At 41.9% G+C, this 23643-nt stretch overlaps 1 protein-coding gene across 1 annotated transcript in view; it reads left to right on the top strand.

The window, feature by feature from the left end:
- The window catches only part of shank3a (SH3 and multiple ankyrin repeat domains 3a), a 994510-nt gene that overhangs the window by 324680 nt on the left and 646187 nt on the right, over positions 1-23643 (top strand). The window contains exons 5-8 of the mRNA XM_060842760.1: positions 6271-6379; positions 13024-13175; positions 19355-19522; positions 21086-21202. Coding sequence (XP_060698743.1) covers positions 6271-6379; positions 13024-13175; positions 19355-19522; positions 21086-21202 — 546 coding nt within the window. The remainder of the gene's footprint in view (positions 1-6270; positions 6380-13023; positions 13176-19354; positions 19523-21085; positions 21203-23643) is intronic.

Below are 23643 nucleotides of genomic sequence, written 5' to 3'. Positions count from 1 at the left end.
TAGTCCTGAAATGTTTTGTCTTTAGGCAATTATCTAAATCCCTTTTGAAAGCCATGATTGAATCTGTACCCATCATACGCAGGCAATAGGTTCTAGATCATATCCGTTTGCTGCAGAAAGATATCTTTGTTTTTTCACCTTGGTTCTTTTGTCATTTACTTTATATCCATGGATTGTTTCACCAAATCAAAAGTACACTGCCCTTCTGTCAATGGGAACAGTTTGTCCCAACCTACCCTATCCAGGTCCTTTACAACTTTGAAAACTTCGATCCAATCTCCTCTTATTTTTTTCCTTCTCCAAAGAGAGCAACGCCAGGATCTCTGGGCACCTGAAGAAAGGCTTATGCCCGAAACTGGATCAGTGGTGCTGGAAGAGCACAGCAGTTCAGGCAGCATCCAATGAGCAGCGAAATCGACGTTTCGGGCAAAAGCCCTTCATCAGGAATAAATAAGGGCTTTTGCCCGAAACGTCGATTTCGCTGCTCGTTTGATGCTGCCTGAACTGCTGTGCTCTTCCAGCACCACTGATCCAGAATCTGGTTTCCAGCATCTGCAGTCATTGTTTTTACCTTATGCCCGAAACGTCATTTCTCCTGCTCCTTGGATGCTGCCTGACCTGCAACACATTTTTAATCTCTGGGCACCTGCCAAGCTATTAAGGTGAACTAAGCTGAGGGCAAAGGTGGCATGAATATGATGTTGGCTGAGTAACAGAATACAATGTAGAGCTGAATGGTTGTTTTTCATATGGAGGAATATATATTGTTGTGTTCACCAAGGATATATATGTATTAGAACCACTACTTTCTTGATGTATATTAACAATATAGACTTGGGTGTGCAGGGCACAATTTCAGATGGACAAATCACAGAAGAAGCATGCATTGTGAAGATTCATTGTGAAGATGCAAAAGATTAATCAAACCAAGGAAGAAATGAGGGATACTAACCACTTCAGTCATGTGAAGGATAGCAGAGCAGACTACATTATCATGCAGATGGTTGGATGGGCAGGGTTTAAAACAGTTCTCTGGTTTTGAATTACCTACATGTTTGCTAGAGAGGTGTTTATATTCCCTCTTGTTAGAGATGGTGATTGCCTGGCATTGAGTTGTGAATGTTACATACTACAGGCTAAACTTAAAAGAGTTGCAGGTTCATTGGCATGTGGGCAGGGACTGTTAATTGTAGAAAACCTTTATGGATAAAAGGGCAGACATTGTGTTTTGTCTCTAATGCTAGAATTTAATGGATCTTTATTTTCACAGTATCTTTTAGGTCAGAGCCATTGATAAATTCAGCATCACAGAATATTATCAACACTTATCAACTACTATACTATCTTAGAAGAGACACACTATATATATATGGGTTTGGTTGAATTATCAGTCACACAAATGAAGTGACTTCTCAATCACCCTAAGGATTTCACCCCAAGCTTCAAATTTAATTACTATGACCTTCAAATAAGCAGTTATGAAACAATCATTTATCTCTTTTGCTATACATTCCCAGGCCATTTGAAGGGTCTGATGTTTCTTGTTGCATCAGTATGTGAGGGACAAATAATTTGAACAGAGTTGCTCTGTAAGCATTGACATGTGGCACCCATGTATGCATGTGTAATGTGAGGATTTGTGATCATGCTGAAATGTTAAGAAAGCAGTTTCTGTACCTTCTGAGCCCAGGCTTGATCCATCATTTAATTTAGTTTAATTTGATTTATTATTGTCACATGTACCAAGATACAGTGAAAAGTATTGTTTTGTACGCTGACTACACAAATCATACCTTCATAAGTACATTAGGGTAATACAATTGAATGCAGAATATAGCATTATAGCTACAGAGAAGGCACGGAGAAGGATCAACTTTATTATATGAGAAGTCCATTCATAAATCTGAAAACAGCAGGAGAAGCTGTTCTTGATTCTGTTGGTACATGTTTTCAAACATTGGAGGGTGGATGGGAGTATAACTAGGTTGGCGGTGGGGGGGTGGGGGGGGGCAGTGTTCTTTGATTATGTTGGCTGCTTTCCTGAGGCAGTGGGAAGTGTAAACAGAATCAATAGAAGGAAGGCTGGTTTGTGTAATAGACTGGGCTGCGTTCACAACTCAGTAATTTCTTGCCGTCTTGGCCAGAGTAGTTGCCATATCAAGCTGTGATCCATCTGGAAAGGATGCTTTCTGTGGTGTAGCTGTAAAAATTGATAAGAGTCATGGTGGACAAGCTGAATTTCCTTGGCCTCCTGAGGAAGTAGGGATGTTGGTTTGCTTTCTTGATTGTCGCATTGTGTAGATGGACCAGGAGACATTGTTGGTTATGTTTACTCCAAGCATCTTGAAGCTCTCAACCATCTCCACCTCAGCACCATTGATGGAGACAGGGACATACCTCAACTCTGTTTCCTGAAGTCAATCACCAGCTCCTTTGTTTTGCTAGCATTGAGGAAGAGATTGCTGTCTTTACCCCAAGCCACCAAGCTATCTATCTCTTTCCTGTACTCCATCTTGTTGTTTGAGATCTGATCCACTGCAATGGTGTCATCAGCAAACTTGCAGACTGAATTTGGCCACAGCTGTGAGGGTCAGGGTCTGAGCACTAGTGTTGAGGATTATTGTGGAAGAGATTTTGTCACCTATCCTAACTTATTGTGGCCTGCGGGTCTGGAAGTTGTGGATCAAAATGCAGAGGGGGGAGCAGAGTCCTCAGTCTCAGAGTTTGGAGATGAGTTTGTTGGAATTATGGTGTTGAAGGCAGAGCTAAAGTCAATAAGTAGGAGCCTGATGTAGGTGTCCTTGTTATCCAGATGTTCCAGGGATAAGTGTAAGGCCAGGGAGACGGTGTCTGTGTGGACCTATTGTGACGGTAGGTGAATTGTAGTGGATCAGGCCAATCAGGGAAGCTGGAGTTGATGTGTGCTATTACTAATCTCTCGAAGCACTTCATAATGATAAACTCTACTTTGCCAGTGACCACTTTGTGACATATCATCCACTAGCATAGGGCCAGACTCTACCTTTCTGTTGATGCTGCGCACTTCAACTTATCTGCAACCATCTTTAATAAGTGGAATGATACTGTACTTTCTCACTGTCATCATGTGTTGGACCAGTTCACCATTATCAGCAAAATTCTATGCTGATACACAGAACATATAGCTGTTCTGCTGTCTGGCTCCCAATTCCAACTATCAATCTCCTGGTTGTTAATTTAGAGGTGCATGTGCTACACATAAACAAACACAGTTTGACCTTGAGTTAAACTTTCTGGAACAGAAACGGAAAATGCTGGAGAATCACAGAAGGTCTGACAGCATCAGTGGAGAAACAAAGTTAGCATTTTGAGTCTTTGGAATATTGCTTTCAGTCAGATGCAGAGTAGAGCTTCCTCTATATGATCTCATAGGACCTTCCCAGGGCTGATACAACATTAATTGGTGACAAAATGAAGCTCCTTTTACACTGAACTATCAAACTATAGTGTGAGGTAGTAAAAGGTATTAACTGGCTGACTGAGAATGTTGATGGAGTTGTGGATAATGTGAAGTATATAGAACTGGGCTGATAAGTGGGAGATAGTGTGAAGTGAATCACTTTGGAAGGTCAAATTTGAATGCAGAGTACAGAGTTAAAGGCAGAATTCTGGGCAGTGTGGAGGTACAGAGGGATCTTGGGATTCATGTCCATAGATCCCTCAAAGTTTCCACCCACGTTGTGATAGGGTTGTTAAGAGCGCGTATGTTGTGCTGGTTTTCATTAGCAGGGGGATTGTGTTAAAGAGCTGTGAGGTGATGCTGCAACTCTATAGAGGCCTGGTAAGACCACACTTTGAATATTGTGTTCAGTTCTGGTTGTCTCATTATAGGAGAGGTGTGGAAGCTTCAGAGAGGGTACAGAGGGGATTTACCAGGATGCTGCCTGGACTGGAGAGTATGTCTTATGAAGAAAGGTTGCGGCAGCTAGGGCTTTCCTCATTGGAGCAAAGAAGGATGAGAGGTGACATGATAGAAGTGTGCAAGATGTTGACAGGCATAGATAGAGTGGATAGCCAGAAACTTTTGCCCATGGCGGAAATGTCTTCTCATGAGGGGGCAAAATCTGAAGGTAATTGGAGGAAGATTTAGGAGAGATATCAGAGGTAGGGAGGGAGTGGTGAGTGAGTGGAATGCACTGCCAGCAGTGGTAGTCGAGACAGATATGTTAGGGAAATTTAAGCAACTCTTGGATAGGCAGTTAGAAGATAACACAATGAAGGGTATGTCAGTTAGTCTGATCTTAGAATACGATAAAAGGCTGGCATAACGTCTAGGTGGAAGGGCCTGTACTCTGCTGTACTGTTCTATATTCTATGTTCAGATGTGTTGAGTAAGAGAAACATTGGAAGGAGCTGAAAGCAAAATTGTAGTCTAGCCACTAATTAGAGAAAGATTGAATTAATCTTTCAAGTGATAACCTCCAATGATAAAAACAAAATGTCTGAAAGGATGTGGGAGGGTATAAAGGAACACTTCAGGGATGGATTTATGTACTTCGGGGTCTTGGCAGCGAAAGAATAACTGCTCATGATGGAGTACAGGAACTCCTGGAAAAGAGGTTAGTGTTAGAGAAATACAGATTTTGGAGGGCTGAACACTTGGAGAATGTTACAGTGATAGGGAGAGGCATCGTGGCAGCACAGAAGGATTTAAACCTAGTTTTAAAATTGAGACACAGCTGGAATAGAACCCATGTGGGTCAGCAAGGAAAGTGATGATAAATGAATAAGGCTTAGTGGGAGAAAGGATATGGGTGAAAAATCTTTTGATACACTGAATTTTATAAAGAGTGGAAAATTAGAAAAGGGAGCATTGGAGTTAGTTGAGAATACATGCAATAATTGCAGGTTGAGTATTTATTACTCTGTCAAAATCTCAACAATCTGAGCAAAGACTAGGCATTATGCCTGGGATCTTCTGATAAATTCAAAGATTTCACAGCATGAAATATAAATCTCAATAGAATGTTCTGATTCTGAGAACTGAATTGAAATTCTGACAAATTGTTTCCAGTCTGTTGCCCCATTCCATGAGGCAGAATAAGATCACAGACTGGAGACACAAAACAGCTCCAGGGATTTTTTCCTAGCTCTTCCTCATTTTGAACTTTTGGAGATGACTGTTAGTAATTCTATTTATGGATTAAAACTGCATTTGAAAATCTGGGAATGAGGGATTCATATGTGCAGGAATATTTGTTAAGAAACTTGAAATGGCTCAGATAGTTAAGCTCGGTTCACTGTGGGACTCTGCACGCAGTGATTATTCAGTATGTGTGATTTTGGTTTTGAGTTTTTGTGCTGATCAAAGAGAAGAAGTTTGGAAATGGAATGCTTTCAATCTCAGGCACATAATATCAGATGAAGGATTAATACACAGTTAAATTTCTTATACACTTATTCAATAAATTCTCCAAGGCAGGTACAGCAGAGTAATTCCATCAAAACCATCAGTGCAGTTACACCATGAGTTAGATACAAGATTGTGCTCTCTCCACAACCCACTGTAAACATAGCACAGGTTAGATTCACAGTAAAATCTGTCTTTATATTGACACATCACACAATCCCAAAGCAGGTTTAGCGTGGGTTGGATATAAAGTATATCTCCTTTATAGTTTTGCATCAAATAGGCCCAAAGCAGGTATGGGAGAAAGTGAAGACTGCAGATGCTGGAGATCAGAGTCGAGACCACACTCTCGATCCCAAGACAGGTATAGCATGGGTTAGTTGGAGACGTCCATACAACCCTGGTGTGGGCACCTATTTGGATATAAATGTGACTAAAAGCCATGTGAACCCACAGTCCCTTTTTAAATCTCCCTCCTCAAAGCCTGTATATTTGATGGTATCTCTGGTGACTTCTTTTCGTGGTGTTCCAGGCACACCTTCACCTCTGGTGGACTGCCAGAGGATGTTTGCACAGTTAAGTTTGAGGTAGAAATTTAAGAGGTGGCACACCAATTCGTGCGTTTGGTTCCCTTTCTCCTTCGCCTGAGTGATAAATTCATCAACCTTGTTCATACCAGGGATTGGAGCCAAGCAGTGGAGGGAAGTGGCAGGGTGATTGAAAGCAGCTTTTGAACTCTCTTTCATTACTGGTCTCCTGAAGCTAGATTCAGTAGCATTAAAACACCTTGAGAAATCTGTTTTCTGCCAATATCTGAGATTTATCAAACATCTGTCAAGGTCATTCCTCAATTTCTGTTTCCCATTTGTTTCCTTTTCTAGGCAAATCTCAAGAAGTTCATGGAATACATCCAGTATCGTCACGCTGAGAAAATCAGTAAGATGTTGGATAAAGGCCTGGACCCTAACTTCCATGATCCAGACACAGGAGGTATGACAGTTCTATTGTACTCAAAGTAGGCCATGTGCTAGCAATATCTATCTATCTATTAATTCAAATACAAACTAGCAGAGACTTGAACTAGAAGTTTGAGAGAAGGATCTCATGAAACAGAACTTGTAGTAGTTAAAGAATTGTAAAATATTAAATGATTGTGATAGCCCACATGCTCTTGGAAAGAAAACTCAATATATTTGTGTGATAGTTCCTTTTAAGAACCAGATTTCTTGAAAGATTAATTCTAGTAAAATAGCTTGCTTCCAGTAACTGACCATGCGTACAAATTACCCAGGTGACAACAAAAGGAAAAGGTCAACAAGAAGCTCCTTACTGGAAGGGGTAGATGGTGATTGTGGTCTTGATCTCAAGCAGGGCTTTAGGTTTTAGTTTGGGACAGGCTTGCTGCTGGGGTGAAACATCTTTCAAGCAGAATTCAATTGAAATTTTTCTGCTGATTATATAGGTGTAGGTACATTGATAAGAAAGCCTCCACCAGCAGAGAATTTAAGCTGAAGAGAGAGAGAAAGTTTAAGGTGCAAGACTCGAGAGTTAAAGAGTGTTAGAATGAAGAAAGCTCTGACGCAAGCCAGGTGTACATAAGACAGGAAGTGATGCCTGTTTTGAACTTGGATTCTATAGCGATGGGATGGACAGAGGAGATTTGGAGAGATAAACTTGCCAAGAGAAAGCAGGAGGCCTAAAAAATCTCAATTCTAATTGTTAATCTTTCAATTTCTGTTAAATACTTGACTTGAGTCATTGGCAATATAAATCCAATAGGAATCAAAGAAAAGTTGAGGTAAAAAGTTTTGTTTAATGAACATGAGATAGCTTTGACAAATAAAATTAAGGACAATCCAAAGGGTTTTTATAAATACATTAAGGACAAAAGGGTAACTAGGGAGAGAATATGGCCCCCTCAAAGATCAGCAAGGCGGCCTTTGTGTGGAGCCGCAGAAAATCGTGGAGATACTAAATGAGTATTTTGCATCAGTATTTATTATGGAAAAGGATATGGAAGATATAGACTGAAGGTGAATAGATGGTGACATGTTGCAAAATGTCCATATTACAGAGGAGGAAGTGCTGAATGTCTTCAAACTCATAAAGGTGGATAAATCCCCAAGACCTGATCAGGTGTACCCTAGAACTCTGTGGGAAGCTAGAGAAGTGATTGCTGGGCCTCTTGCTGAGATATTTGTATCATCGATAGTCACAGATGAGGTGCCGGAAGACTGTAGGTTGGTTAATGTGGTGCCTCTGTTTAAGAAGGTGGTAAGGACAAGCCAGGAAACTATAGGTCAGTGAACCTGATGTCGGTGGTGGGCAAGTTCTTGGAGGGAATCCTGAGGGACAGGATGTACATGTATTTGGAAAGGCAAGAACTGATTAGGGATAGTCAACATGGTTTTGTGCATGGGAAATCATGTCTCACAAACTTGATAGAGTGTTTTGAAGAAGTAACAAAGATGATTGATGAGGGCAGAGTAGTAGATGTGATCTATATGGACTCCAGTGAGATGTTCGACAAGTTTCCCCATTGGAGACTGATTAGCAAGGTTAGATCTCACAGAATACAGGGAGAACTAGCCATTTGGATACAGAACTGGCTCAAAGGTAGAAGACAGAGGGGGGCAGTGGAGGGTTGTTTTTCAGACTGGAGGCCTGTGACCAGTAGAGTGCCACAAGGATTGGTGCTGGGCCCTCTACTTTTTGTCATTTACATAAATGATTTGAATGCGAGCAAAAGAGGTACAGTTAGTAAGTTTCCAGATGACACCAAAATTGGAGGTGTAGTGGACAGCGAAGAAGGTTATCTCAGATTACAACAGAATCTTGACCTGATGGGCCAATGGTCCGAGAAGTAGCAGATGGAGTTTAATTCAGATAAATGTGAAGTACTGTATTTTGGGAAAGCAAATCTTAGCAGGACTTATACACTTAATGGTAAAGTCCTTGGGAGTGTTGCTGAACAAAGAGACCTTGGAGTGCAGGTTCATAGCTCCTTGAAAGTGGAGTTGCAGGTAGATAGGATAGTGAAGAAGATGTTTGGTTTGATTTTTTATTTGGTCAGATTATTGAGTACAGGAGTTGGGAAGTCATGTTGCAGCTGTACAGGACATTGGTTAGGCCACTGTTGGAATATTGCGAGCTATTTTGGTCTCCTTCCTATCAGAAAGATGTTATGAAACTTGAAAGGGTTCAGAAACGATTTACAAGGATATTGCCAGCGTTGGAGGATTTGAGCTATAGGGAGAGGCTGAACAGGCTGGGGCTGTTTTCCCTGGAGCATCGGAGGCTGAGTGGTGACCTTATAGAGGTTTACAAAATCATGAGGAGCATGGATAGGATAAATAGACAAAGTCTTTTCCCTGGGGTTGGGGAGTTCAGAACTAGAGGGCATAGGTTTAGGGTGAGAGGGGAAAGATATAAAAGAGATCTAAGGGGCAACGTTTTCACACAGAGGGGTGGTATGTGTATGGAATGAGCTGCCAGAGGAAGTTGTGGAGGCTAGTGCAATTGCAACATTGAAGAGGCATTTGGATGGGTATATGAATAGGAAGGGTTTGGAGGGATATGGGCCAGGTGCTGGCAGGTGGGACTAGATTATGATGGAATATGTGGTCAGCATGGACGGGTTGGACTGAAGGGTCTGTTTCCATGCTGTACATCTCTATGACTCTATGACTGTATGTGTTCATTGAACTTTTAATATTTTAAAGTGACTGAGTAATTAAGATAGAGTGCAATTATTTATATTTATGTACTATACCATTGGGCAGTGAAATTCTTTTTTTTAAAGAAAACTATAAACGCAATGGCTTCATTCTTAAAACTAAATGCCTTGGTTTTCAGATTTTTGAAAAGGACCTTTACTGAGATCATTACACGATGATTTGACCCTTTCAAAAATGCAGTTTTTACACCTGCTCTCCTTCTTCATTATCTTCTCTTTCTCCCCCTCTTTGATTCTATCCTTGTCCTCATTAAATATTATCACTGTTATCCTGTCCGTCCTCCATCATTTTTCTCTGTCACTTCCCTACTTTCCTCCAGTCATTCTCTCTCCAGTCTATTCTGCTGGTTCTACTATTCTTCTTTATCATCATCTGTTTCTCATTTTAACCTTCCTTCTGTTATTCCCACAGAAAAGGCATCTGCACTGACTTAGCAGTTGCACATTCATGTATGTGTTATGGATTTGGTAGGATCAAACCGTATCCACCAGATCAAAGACATTAATCTAAGTTGTCTATGTTCAGATTATTGAACAGTGGGGTACTGTTGGGGTTGCAGTCTTTGAGAAGAAATGACAAGTGGATAGAACATCTTGCCCTTGCAAATATATCTAAAACATCTGATGGGCGGCACGGTGGCACAGTGGTTAGCACTGCTGCCTCACAGCGCCTGTAGACCCGGGTTCAATTCCCGACTCAGGCGACTGACTGTGTGGAGTTTGCATGTTCTCCCCGTGTCTGCGTGGGTTTCCTCCGGGTGCTCCGGTTTCCTCCCACAGTCCAAAGATGTGCGGGTCAGGTGAATTGGCCAAGCTAAATTGCCCGTAGTGTTAGGTAAGGGGTAAATGTAGGGGTATGGGTGGGTTGCGCTTCGGCGGGTCGGTGTGGACTTGTTGGGCCGAAGGGCCTGTTTCCACACTGTAAGTCTAATCTAATCCCATACCAATGTACACCAGGGAAGTGCTTCTTGGTACAAAAATAGAAATTGCTGGAAAAGCTAAGCAGGTCTAGCAGTATCCCGACCTGCTCCTTGGATGCTGCCTGACCTGCTGTGCTTCTCCAGCAACACACACTCAACTATGTGACAGCAAGGCTTAGTGTGTGGGGTTTGGGGTTTGGACATGGGACAGCTCAAGACCTAAGGTAGTTGAACTCAATATTGAGTCCAGAAGGCTGTAGAGTACCCAAGTGGAAAGTGAGATGGTATTCTTCCATCTTGTGCTGAGTTTCGCTGGAGCACTACAGCAAGCCTGAGACAGAGATGTTGGCCAGGGAACAGGGTGGTGTGTTGAAGTGGCAGGCAACTGGAAGCTCAGGGTCTTTTCTTTGGGTAGGTAGGTGTTCTGTGAAGTAGTCACCCAGTCTATCCTCTGTTTCCCCAATGTAGAGGAGACCACCTTGTGAACAACAATGTAGTAGACTAGATTGTGAGAAGTGAAATAAAGCACTCCTTCACCTGGAAGGTATATTTGAGCCCTTGGTGGTGTGTTTGGGCTGCCTTTCTGGTCTCTGGTGACTATTTAGCCCTTAGTCAACATCACCAATATAGATTATCTGGTCATTGTTGGCTGTGGGAACTTGCTATATGCAAATTGAATGGTTTGTTTCCTGTTTTTCATCAGAAACTACATTTCAAAAATACTTCACTGGTTAGGGATTTTTTGAGGTCTTCTGAAATTGTGAAAGTTTCTAAATAAATGCAGAGGAATCTGAAGATTCCAATATGTTATTTCTATTAATTGGCCCATCCTCCATATCGCTGGAAAGAAGATGGTTGCTGTCTCAATATTAAAACCTCTTGCCAGGACTCACTGGGGTAGCACACTGTGTACCACGCCCCTCTATTCCAAGAGCTGTCACAAAGGTTTTTTGGAAAGAAATATGCAATATTTGCAAAGTAACTGATTTTCAGACCCAGGTTGATAGTCCAGACTGGGTTCCTGAACTGAACAACAATCATCATTTATTACATGTAATTAGGGTTTTGCTACAGGTAAACAATTAAACTAAATTAAGTAATCTCTACAAATTAAAACTCTAAAACCCTGATATACAACTCCTTCTGCACTTATGGACAGACAAATATAAATAGGGGATAAAAAAAAATACATGGTGGAGGGAAAATCGGGAAGTTAGTTTGGTAGATTTTGTTCCCAAGATCTATTGAGTTGGTTCTGGCTGAGCCAAAGATTTCTCCTTGATTTTCCTATTTCTGACTGCTTTCATTAGTTTGTAAGAGGCGCACGTTGGCTGTTTCAATTATAAATCTCTCTGGCTTATCCAACTCAATCACAACTTGTAGCATCTGCTGAAGGAAAGGTTACCTGGTTTTCTCTAACTTTTAAAGTGGCTTACTGCAGAGAACTGAGAGTGAGGGAGTTTTGGCTGCTGCAGATCTGCAAGTTTCTTTCTGAGTCTGAACCAGTTCCTCTCTGTTTTGTTCACAGCCCAAGCTGGTTAGCTATCTGACAATCAATGGCATTGTTGTTGGCAGCTAGAGAACCTTTGTCACACAGTTTCACCCACCTTCCACCACCCCTCATCACATCTTTACCTGTTTCCCCTCCTTCCCTCACACATTCTTATCTCCTCCCCCTCATTCCTTCCATCGCAGCCCCTCCCTCCTTCTCATCCTCTTCCCACCCTCACTCACACACAACACTTTGTCCCTTAGAAAACCCCTTACACATTCTATGTTGTCTCAGGTAATCATCAGCTATCTTGACATAAGGGGTTGGTGGTCTCAGTACAAAGTTTAGAATCTTAATCTTCCTCCAACTCATGTCTCACTCCCTACTCCAACCTCCCACTCACCCCCCTTCAACTTCTAGCCACTTTGATTCCCACGGTTTCCCTTGACTTTTTTTTGGACGCTTGTGCTTCGGTCCTTCAGTAGGTGTTAAAATGTTGGAAGTAGTTCAGAGAAGGTTTGCTGGACTAATGCCTAGAATAAGTGATTGCCTTATGAGGAGAAGCTCGTAAGACAAGGCCTGTATCATCTGGAGTTAGAAGAGTCAGGAATGAGTTAACTGCAACATGCAAGATCCTGAAGGGACTTGACTGGGTGGATGTTGAAATGATACTCGCTCTTGTGGGAGAATCTAGAACTACGGGTCATACCTTAATATAAAGGGCTGCTCATTTAAAAACAGAAATATCAGAGGATTGTGACTGTTTCCTTGTTAGATGCATAGCTTTTAATTATTTCGAGGTAGAGACGGATACGAAGGGGATGAAAGAGAATTGGAGATTTATGGGAATATAGAATTGAGTTGAAAATCAGGTCAGCCATGGCCTTATTGCATGGCAAAGCAGGCTCTGGGAGCCGAATGGTCTACTGCGAGGCCTCTTCCAAGGATACCCACCTTGAGGAAGTTCTCCTCCTCCCGCTATAAGGATGTCAGTGAGTCTCTCTCTCTCAACTCACAACTGTCACATTCCCAGGTACCTTCCCCCTCAGCCCCACCCCCTCCCATTTATCTTTCAGCCCCTTACCCACCACCCCCCACATTCCTGATGAAGAGCTTATACGCGAAACATTCACTCCCCTGCTCCTCGGATGCTGCCTGACCGGCTGTGCTTTTACAGCACCTCAATGTTTGACACTTAACTTCTATCAGACCAATACAACTATATCTTCATGTAATCCTCGACCTCTTCCTCACTGTCAACACTGTCCAATTACTTTATCATGGACTCTACCCATTCATTTGTTTATTTCCTAGACCTCATTTACACTACCCATTTGGTCTACTTGGGTATTTCTAGGTAGTTTACAGCTGTACAAACTGAGGAGAACTCCAGGCCATCAATTTAATGTTTCCCCCATGTAGTTGATTGATTTGGATGTCAATCATTATCATAGCAATCACACATTGCCTGTCATTTTACTGTTAGAATGTCCACTGACATTGGCTGTACAACTGGAGAACACATCTGAGATAATCAAGTTGCTGCGAAATGGGGGAGCTCATTTGGACTTCAGGACCCGAGATGGATTAACAGCTTTGCACAAAGCTGTGCGATGTCGGAACCACACTGCACTGATTGTAAGTAAAGAACTTTGCACACCATTGATACGTAATTGCACACTGCAAGGATAGTGAGTACACAATTTTGAACTGCACTGGCAAGATGTACACAACTCCTCATGAATGAGCAAATGGCTCTACCCTACAATATACTGGGACGATCACGACACTTCCCAAATAGTGAATAAACACTGGTACACAGCAGTAAATCACAAGGTCAGACTCTAATAATGAATTCACAATTGATACGATGCTATTCCTGACATTTGCTGGAAAACTGCAGCTAATCTGAGCATCAAGAACATTGAAACAGGAATGGTAGCGTTGCTGATCTCATTATCCAGATACCTGGACTAATATTCTGAAGACATGAGTTCAAATCCAGCTTGGGCAGTTGGTGGAATTTAACTTCAATTGATCAGTAATCTGGGACCAGTGTCGGTGAACTTGAAAGTATACCTTGTTCCCCCAGCATCATTGAAACCAGTCTTGAATTAATTCAATTCACTTCCTGTGATATTAAGAAACTCTGGATGATACTTGATACAACCAAGGGCACACGCAGTGAGAACATCGCAGCTGCAGTACTAAGAGTTTGGACTGTAGAGCTAACTGAGCCCTTTATCAAGTTGTTTCAGTATATCTACGTCATGAACATCTACCCGACAATGTGAAAAACTACCTGGTTAATCCTGTCCATAAAATGGTGTAAGTTGCATAACTGTGAAGAGATCCATGAAAAAACAGGCCAAGAGATATCAGTTACTGGCAGCAGACATCCTGAAGCTAGATTGTCCACATCATAATGTTTATTGTGAATGATGTCACCATTTGTATACAAGATTTGGAGGAGCTGGTGTTGGATTGCGATGGAAAAAGTTAAAAATCACACAACACCAGGTTATAGTCCAACAGGTTTATTTGGAAGCTCTAGCTTTCAGAGCACCTCAACCATCTGATGAAGAAGCAGCGCTTCAAAAGCTAGTGCTTCTAAATAAATCTGTTGGACTATAACCTGGCATTGTGTGATTTTTAACCATTTGTGTATGTGCAGGTGGCTGAATTTCTGCCTGGCACGGAGAATTCGAGCGTGGGGAGCGTGGTGGAATTGCTGTGCCTGGTCTCTCTCTCTCTGCCATGTAGAGGCAGCATTCCAATGACAGGTGGCTAAATAAAATGCACAAAAGAACTAGTCTTGCCCTAGTGAATCTGCTCCCAATCATCTGTGAAGTTAAGGATGTATTGTTCACGATGCAATTTAGTGGAACCTGCTCAACATTAACCTACTTGATAAGTAATGCGCAATTTAAGCTCTTGGGATGCACTGGTAGTGTCCCTACCTCTGTGCCAGGTGGTCTGTGTACAAGTCCCACCTCCAGAGGTACACCATAATATTTTGTCTCTGAAGAGTTTGTTTATGAAAATATCTATGTGCCCAAAGAACTCTTTGAATTGAGAAATGTAAAATACAAATAATGTTCAATTTGGGTTGGTGTGACGCAATGGTAGTGACCCTCTGGTCCAAGAGTGCATGGGTTCAGGTTCCACCATACAAAACATCTCTGAGCAGGTTATTAAAAAAAAACAACGTACAGTTTGGGACTCGACCAACCTCACCGTAGCCATGAGCTGAACATGGACAAATAAGCGAATACCAGAGCTGAGCTGATCATGACTGTAGTTGACACTGAGCAATCTTTCACTAAATATTTCATCAAAGAAATTTGGCCAAATTGAATGACAATCTGGGAGGATTTAATATTAACAATTCACCAAATAACTAGTGCTGTTTGCAGAGGGGAGTTCTAAACATTTCCCATCCAATGCATGTAGAAATGTTTTCTTGCTTCAGAAAGGCATGGTTCTAATTTTAGGCAATGGTCTGACACTTCCCTAACAAGAGAATTATTTCATTCGATCTACCTTGTCAGATCCTCTTAATACCTTGAAAATTTAAAGTCTGGTTGAAGATTTGTAGCTCCGGTGTCCGTTGTTGTGGTTCTGTTCGCCGAGCTGGAAGTTTTTGCTGCAAACGTTTCGTTCCCTGGCTAGGGAACATCATCAGTGCTATTGGAGCCTCCTGTGAAGCGCTGCTGTGATGTTTTTTCCGGTATTTATAGTGGTTTGTTCTTGCCGCTTCCGGGTGTCAGTTTCAGCTGTAGTAGTTTGTATGTGGGGTCCAGGTCGATGTGTCTGTTGATGGATGTTCTTGCCGCTTCCGGGTGTCAGTTTCAGCTGTAGTGGTTTGTATATGGGGTCCAGGTCCATGTGTCTGTTAATGGAGTTTGTGGATGAATGCCATGCCTCTAGAAATTCCCTGGCTGTTCTCTGTCTGGCTTGTCCTATGATGGTAGTGTTTTCCCAGTCAAATTCATGTTCCTGGTTGTCTGAGTGTATGGCTACTAGGGATAGCTGGTCGTGTCGTTTTGTGGCTAGCTGATGTTCATGGATGCGGACTGTTAGCTGTCTTCCTGTTTGTCCTAAACTGCACAAAACACTATATAGGTTTTGCTGGAAGCGGCAAGAACAAACCACTACAAATACCGGAAGAAACATCACAGCAGCGCTTCACAGGAGGCTCCAATAGCACTGATGATGTTCCCTAGCCAGGGAACGAAACGTTTGCAGCAAAAACTTCCAGCTCGGCGAACAGAACCACAACCTTGAAAATTTCAACAATATTACCCCCATTAATTTTATAAGTTCCAATGAATTTTGTGTAGTTGGAATTTAGAGAGTTCAAAGGTGATTTTTGTGATTTTAACTCCAATAAAGCTACACTGCATTCGCTCCAAAAAGGCCAGTGCTTCTTTTCCAATGTTTGTTGCTCAGAACTGGACACAGTATTCCACAAGACATCTAGCCATGGCTTTGAACGAATGTAACCTAACTCCCAACCACAGAAACTGCAGTTTACCGCCACAGTCCATGGCAGTTTATAAAAATCTGCCTTAGACTCTCGGTATTCAATTTTCTCTAGCTTTTCATGATTTATAAAGTACACTGGTCCAAACCTTATTACCTACTTAACTACACTGAAATCCATTTGTCACAGTATTTTTTCCATTTCATCAATATTTCCTTATAACTTCTTGCTTCCATTAATAGTGAAAATAATGCTGTCTACCTTTGTATAATCAGATGTGTGGTATTCATCTCCATCATTGAAGTCATTAATACATATACTGAATAGTTGAGGCATTATTGATGTCCCAGAACATCAGTTAAGGAGCTCCTCAGCCCAGTGCCCTAGACTCAGACATCTTCAGTTGCTTCATTAGTGACCTTCCCTCCATCATGAGATCTGAGAAAGGGGACCTTTGCAAAAGATTGCAGAATATTCAGTATCGTTTGCAACAGTATCGTTTGCTTTCGTTTGTACGGAAGCAGGTTGTGTCCATGTACAACAAGACCTAGACCATGTACAGGCTTGGACTGATAAGTGGCAAGTAACATTGGTGCTACACATATGCCAGGCACTAACTTAAACATTTGTAACGAGAGAATCTAAATGTTCCCCCCACCCCCGAATATTTAGAGGCATTACCAATGCTGAATCCCCTCCCCGCCCTCTCCCCCCCTCCCATTGACATCCTATGCTTTACCATTGTCCTAAAACCTGAACTTATCAGCCAAATAAATTATTTGGTTTCAAGAACAGGTTGGAGGCCAGGGATCAGATGGCTAATAACTCACTGAGTGTTCCCCATTGGCTGTCCTCTTTCTCCAAGACATGTCAGAGTGTGATGGAATATTCTCCACTAGTCTGGATGGTCCAACTCCAACAACACTTGAGAGGTTTGACACTATGCAGCACAAAGCTGCCCACTTGATTGACAAAACATTTCCCACCCTAAAAAATCACTCCCTTCAAAACTGATGTATGCTGGCAGCTATATTCATCATCTACAAGACCAGTGGAACAGTTCACAATGGTCCTTTCAGTGGCACTTTCCAAATTTTAATCTACCATCTAGAAAGGCAACAGCAGTCCTCCTAGCCATCCTGACTTGGCACTTTGTTGCCTTTCATTCACTGTTGCTGGGTCAAGGTCCTGGAATTCATTCCTAACAGCGCTGTATGTGTGCCTACACTGCAACGATTGCAGTGGTCCTTGGAAACAGCTCATCACCATTTTTCAAAGTCAATTAGGAATGGGAAATAAATGCTGACCTAACCAATGACATCCATATCTCGTGATCTAATTTTTTAAAAATCACAAATCTCGATACAACACCAGGAATCCCTGTTGGGCCTCATCTGGCCTGGAATTTTATATCCAGGTCTGAAATTTTATATAGACAAGCGGTTTTCAAGAAATGAGTTGCCTGTTGCTCATTCTTCACTGTTCTCCTGTCATCTGCTCTGATCCTGGGAGGAAGTCCAACTAATGTCTTCTTATCCATGAGGCCTTTCGCCAACTCATGACTCCTGAAAGAGCATAAAGAATGCAGAGACCCCACAAAGTGGGACAGGGTTAGATTTTTCATGGAACATTGGAGGAATTTTTACTCCATATCAATCCTATGTCATAATTGGTTTGCTAAATGGAGAGTTTATTAAATTAACTGCACTTGGTCTTAATGGACTGGAATTGAATAAGAGTGGAGTTAGAGTTGTGTTCTATAAACAGATGTTGAATTGCATCATTTCCAGTACAGTGATGGGTTCACTGAAGTACGATGACATGGTTGAGTAACTCCACTAATTATGAGAGGACATGCAGTGAGGGAGTAATGTAAAGTTAAACCATGAGCAGAAAGATGGCTGGATTTGTTCCAACAGAATTGCTCTAACCAGCAGGCAGTCACAGAACTAAGATGACAATGTTGCTGTATAGATATTTCCAATGTATTGGAAAAATAGCTTCAGGGTATAAAATTAGATAAAAGGAATTTAATATGCACATTGTCTGATTGGGTTTTTCCAGTCCAGAATTTGAATGCGGCAACTGCATGTGGAGAGAAATAAACCAGTCAGGATTTCTGCTCTTGACCAACAAGGTCAGGCTTAGATAAAAGAGAAATCAGTTAATAATCCTGCTCCTTATCACTGTCCAAAATGGTATCGGGGATAGAGAGAGGGAATACCAGTCAAAGCTCCAGCTAACAATCACTGTACTGTCTCAGCAGGATCTAAGAGTTAGGAAATCCATCAGATTTCCTGCACCTGATTACTGCCCCTATTGGGAGATTTGTGATTACCACATGAGGTCATGAACTTTGACCTGCTTTTATCTTTTCAGAAGCTAATAGATCTAGGTACATCCAAAAATAATGACTCTTAAAAGCATTTATGGGTGGAGAAAATAGAGTAAAATGAAAAGAAACGTTTTACCTCAGCTTGTGGAGAGCTGAAATGATGAAGTCCTGACTCAGAAATGCTCATGTTTATATAACATTGCATTGTGGGTTCACCTATATTACATGTTATGTAGATGTAATTCAGCACTGCACGGAATCAGTCTCTACTCTCGCACCTGAATACGTAGCCATGATAACCTTTCAGTACTATGTGTTAAAGGACTTCTATACAAGAGTAATAGCTTTCAGATGAGATAATAAACTGATAACCCTCCTGCCCTCTCAGGGGGAAATAAGACATCTCAATTTGGAAAAGGACAAGTGTTCTCTCTTGTTTCCTGCTAACATTTATCTCTCAATCTATTCCTAAAACAGATAATATTGTAATTATCTCATTGTGTAAACACCTAATCGGTTTCACCATTGTATTTCTCTGGCTAATCTACCATTGCTTTGTGCAATGTGGCTGATGATTTTCTTATATTATAATTTTACCCACTTTGTTTGACTTGTGCATCCCCCTATTCCTTGCAGCGACACTATCAAACATGAAGAACACTCTGTAACTTCGTACAATATCCGTGTTGTGAGACTGTGCATGGTACAGTAAACTTGCTGTGTGCATGCATCCAGTGGTTTCCCCCTGCTTGACTGTACATCCTGCAATAATCATTTTGTATAACAGGACTACACTGTGTGCCAGTGCGTGTGATAGATGCCATGTTGTGCAACCTGTTCTCCATTCAATGTCTGCACGTCAACTGTACGTCATACAGTACATTCCATGTGCTTACATCCTCCAGACACTGTGCTGTGACTGTACATACGACAGTGATTGTGCTGTGACTCCATACATTCTTCAGTAAGAATTTTATGCTTATCTCTTCTACGTAGACCCTGTTGGATTTGGGTGCTTCTCCAGATTACAAGGACAGCAGGGGCTTAACACCTTTGTACCACAGTTCGATGGTGGGAGGAGACCCTTATTGCTGTGAACTGATTCTGCATGACCATGCTACTGTTGGCTGCATGGATGAGAATGGCTGGCAAGAGATCCATCAGGTAAAACTATTCCCTGGCAGATAGGGTGTAGCTCCAAATGTGTTTGAGGAGTTACTAGCTCAGAGTGACAGCAAGGCTTCCTATTTCTCAATGTTTGCTCACAGCAGGAATCCTCAGACTCTATTAAAAGCGTAGTTGGAGAGTTGGAGAAGGAACAGAAATAGCCTCTCTCCCTCTAAATGTATCGATTGAATGCTCTGCAAAGACCTGCCCTTACCTGTATTTTTCAGGTTTGAGTTCTCACCAAAGTGCTAATATACTTATAACAACACAGTGGCTCAGTGATTGGGGCGGCACGATGGCTCAGTGGTTAGCACCGCTGCCTCACAGTGCCAGGGAGCCGGGTTCAATTCCACCCTCCAGCGACTGTCGTATGGAGGTTGTACATTCTCCTAGTGTTTGCGTGGGTTTCCTCTGGGTGCTCCAGTTTCCTCCCACTGTCCAAAGGTGTGCAGGTTCAGTGGATTAGCCATGGGATATGCAGCGTGGACTCGAATAGCCTATTTCCACATTGTAGGGATTGACAGACTGTGCATCCAAAAGCAAAGCTAGGCCTGGGCAGACACGGCCATTAGAGGATTTTGACTTGTATCCACACAGCGTCCAGACATATTTCTTTTTTAAAAATGTATTCATTTTTGTGGGATGTGGGAATTATTGGCTGGGCCAGCATTTATTGCCTCTCCCTAGTTGCCCTTGAGAAGGTGGTGATGAGCTGCCTTGTTGAAGCGCTGCAGTCCACCTGCTTTGGGTTTCAGGTCTGCATGAGCCATGGAGGGAGTTAGCAGCTCCTCCTTATCCCTGGCCTAACCTGCAAGCCCATAAGCATGAAGAGAAAACCAAGATGCATTGACAACGTTGCAGTGACATGCATTTGAATGGTTGTGTCCATTCCAAGCTAAAGCACAAAGGAGAACAGGAAAAGGAACAAAAACTTGGCATGGTTTTCCCTTTGCCACAAAGGGATGTTTTGATAGAGTCAAGTAAAGGGAAAATGTCCAAACATCTCCAATGATACCAGATTAGTTGAACCAAGGTTGATTTCAGCTTAATTGTAATGAAACATATGTTGAACCCTGCGGTTGTCTGTCTGATTATGCTCCTGGGAAATACCTGCTTGACTACGTTTATAAATGCATGTTGCTGCTATTGTAGGCACCTGATTCCAATCCTAAATCAGCATTGCTGATTCTCAACTCTAGTCTGTAATAGGAGAAAGTGAGGACTGCAGATGCTGGAGATCAGAGCGAAAATGTGTTGCTGGAAAAGCGCAGCAGGTCAGGCAGCATCCAAGGAGCAGGAGAATCGATGTTTTGGGCATGTGCCATTCTTCAGGATTCCTGAACAAGGGCTCATGCCCGAAGCGTCGATTCTCCTGTTCCTTGGATGCTGCCTGACCTGCTGCGCTTTTCCAGCAACACATTTTCAGCTCTAGTCTGTAATAGCCTATCAAGCCACATGTGGCAATCTAGGGATGAGCAATAAATGCCAATCTTGCCAGTGACATCTGCCAAGCCAAATTAAGAATTAATAAATGATATCAATAATGCTGTTTTGCTTCAGGCATGCCGGTATGGACATGTGCAACATCTGGAACATTTGCTGTTTTATGGAGCAGACATGAGCAGTCAGAATGCCTCAGGGAATACCGCTCTGCACATCTGTGCACTCTACAATCAGGTGAGTAGGGCAAGGAGGAGGAGGGGAGGTGCATGTTGTGTAGGGCTAAGTGGAATAATATATCTTAGAACTAGGAGCATGTTGGCAACTACACAGTTAAGCACTTCAGCTCCAACTTAGTTTAGAAGTGTATGGAATGTGGCTGGAGCATTCTCTAACTCAAATAGCAGAACCTCAGATAAGTAAACCTCTTTGGTGTAACAATAGTTTGTGTCTCTTTAGCCCTTGATGTTAATAGCATTTGCTAGCAACCCTTCAATCTCAGAAAGAAATAATACTCCTGTGAGTTTTTCTAGAAACATAGACACATAATCCAATATTGAGGATTTGTCTTTTTGTCTTAAGAACAATCTCCTGAAAACATTTTGGTCATAAAGTTGGAATGTTGATCAGATTGTATTTCCATTGGTAGGGCAAAGTAACAAAAAAAGGGTTAACTTCTCCACTATTCCTTAGCTATAAATGTGGTTAAGGGATTATCATTTGTAAATGATGTTGTCATACTTATTATGCCTCTTGTTTTTGGTAATGGTCCCATACAATCTATGAACACTTGAATGAAAAGTTCTTTGAAAACTGGTATTCATTTCAAAGCTTCTGTTTTAGTAACTTGTTGAAGTTTTTATATGACCTGACATGAGTTACCCATTTTACAGAATTGCGTTACGTTCTTAAGAAATACTGGTCAGGTAAAATGCCTAAAAATTGATGGTTGGGTTTTCTTTATTCCTACGTGTCCTGCCATAGGAAGTTCATGTGCCACTTCGCAAAATCTTTGTAGAACTGCTAGACAGAACCATCATTTGATGAATAACTGCCCATATTTTTGGCTGCAGGTCTCTGAGGATGTCTCCACTTCCTCTCAGTAGCACTCCAGAACACCATCTTTTTCAAGGAGAAAGTGAGGTCTGCAGATGCTGGCAATCAGAGCTGAAAATGTGTTGCTGGAAAAGCGCAGCAGGTCAGGCAGCATCCAAGGAACAGGAGATTCGACGTTTCGGGCATAAGATGATTCCTGAAGAAGGGCTTATGCCCGAAACGTCGAATCTCCTGTTCTTTGGATGCTGCCTGACCTGCTGCGCTTTTCCAGCAACACCGTCTATTTCAATGTGAGCTGATTACAGAAGAGCCTCGATTGTCCAGAGGACATGAGCAGGGACTATTTCTATTGGTTAATCGAATTCTGGATAATCGAATGCTGGATAACATAGTTTAGCTGAGCATCAGAACCTTGCGATCTTGTCAGATAATCCGATATTTGGATAATTGAATACTGGATAATCAAGGTTCCTCTGTATACTAATTTATTTAACTCTAGAAGTACTTTAAGTCTTTTCCCTGGGTGGGGGAGTCCAGAACTAGAGGGAAAAGATTTAGAGTGAGAGGAGAAAGACATAAAAGATAACTGAGGGGCAATTTTTTTTTCACACAGAGAGTGGTGCGTGTGTAGAATGTGCTGCCAGAGGAAGTAGTGGAAGTTGGTACAATTACAGCATTTAAAAGGTATCTAGATTGGTACGTGAATAGAAGGGTTTACAGGAACATGGGCTGGGTGCTGGCAGGTGGGACTAGATCGGGTTGGGGTATCTGGTTGGCATGGACGAGTTGGACTGAAGGGTCTGTTTCGATGCTGCACATCTGTTTGACTCTATGACTTTAAGTCTTAATTAACAAAGACATGTCAAAAATCAATTTCAAATTACATTCAGTCTTAAACAGAGTTTCTGCTAACCTAACATCCAAGCATATTGGAAAAATACCTGGAACCTGTTCTTGTCTCTAATTCATCTCTTTGGCCTCAATGTGGACTTTCTGTATTTATAGGTGAAGGTATAACTTTCACTCCAGCTAAATCATTCCCCAGGAGTAGATCAACTCTGCCCACAGGTAATCTCTTAACTGGCCTAACCACCACTGGTCTTGACAAGTCACATTCCAAATGGACTCTGTACTATGAAGCCTGGGTACACTTTCCACTTATCAGTTTTACTACCACACTGATTTTCATTGAACTCTGTGGAGGGAAACCAAAATCCTCCTCCAGCAATCTCTTAATATAGTTACAGGCTTGGCTGTGTCTTTTGTGAAAAACAGGGTGACCTTCACTTCGGCCAAAATCCTTTTGTAACTCTCATTACCATTTTATTCACCTCTCCTGCACTCTCAACAGTGTTTACCTTTGGTCTCTTACATGTAGTTGAAGCTACAAATTGAATGGTGGTATTTTCCTTTTACATTCTGTTTTGGGCTAAGTCCTATGAGGTCCAAACATTCCCATGGCCTTTCCTCTAAATTTACAGCATTCCAAATACTTTGTTACAATGGGAACACTTGGACCTTTCATTTTCATCTCTCCCCTCAGTGTTTTCCTTGCTGATCTGAAGAGGAGATCTTGGGGCATTCTCAGCTCTCCATCTTGGCTGCTTGTCTTCCTCTCACTC

This window comes from Hemiscyllium ocellatum, chromosome 23 (assembly GCF_020745735.1).
Source record: "Hemiscyllium ocellatum isolate sHemOce1 chromosome 23, sHemOce1.pat.X.cur, whole genome shotgun sequence".
Taxonomy (NCBI): Eukaryota; Metazoa; Chordata; class Chondrichthyes; order Orectolobiformes; family Hemiscylliidae; genus Hemiscyllium; species Hemiscyllium ocellatum.
The sequence above is the reverse complement of the archived record's forward strand: the minus strand, read 5'-3'. Positions and strand labels throughout refer to the sequence as shown.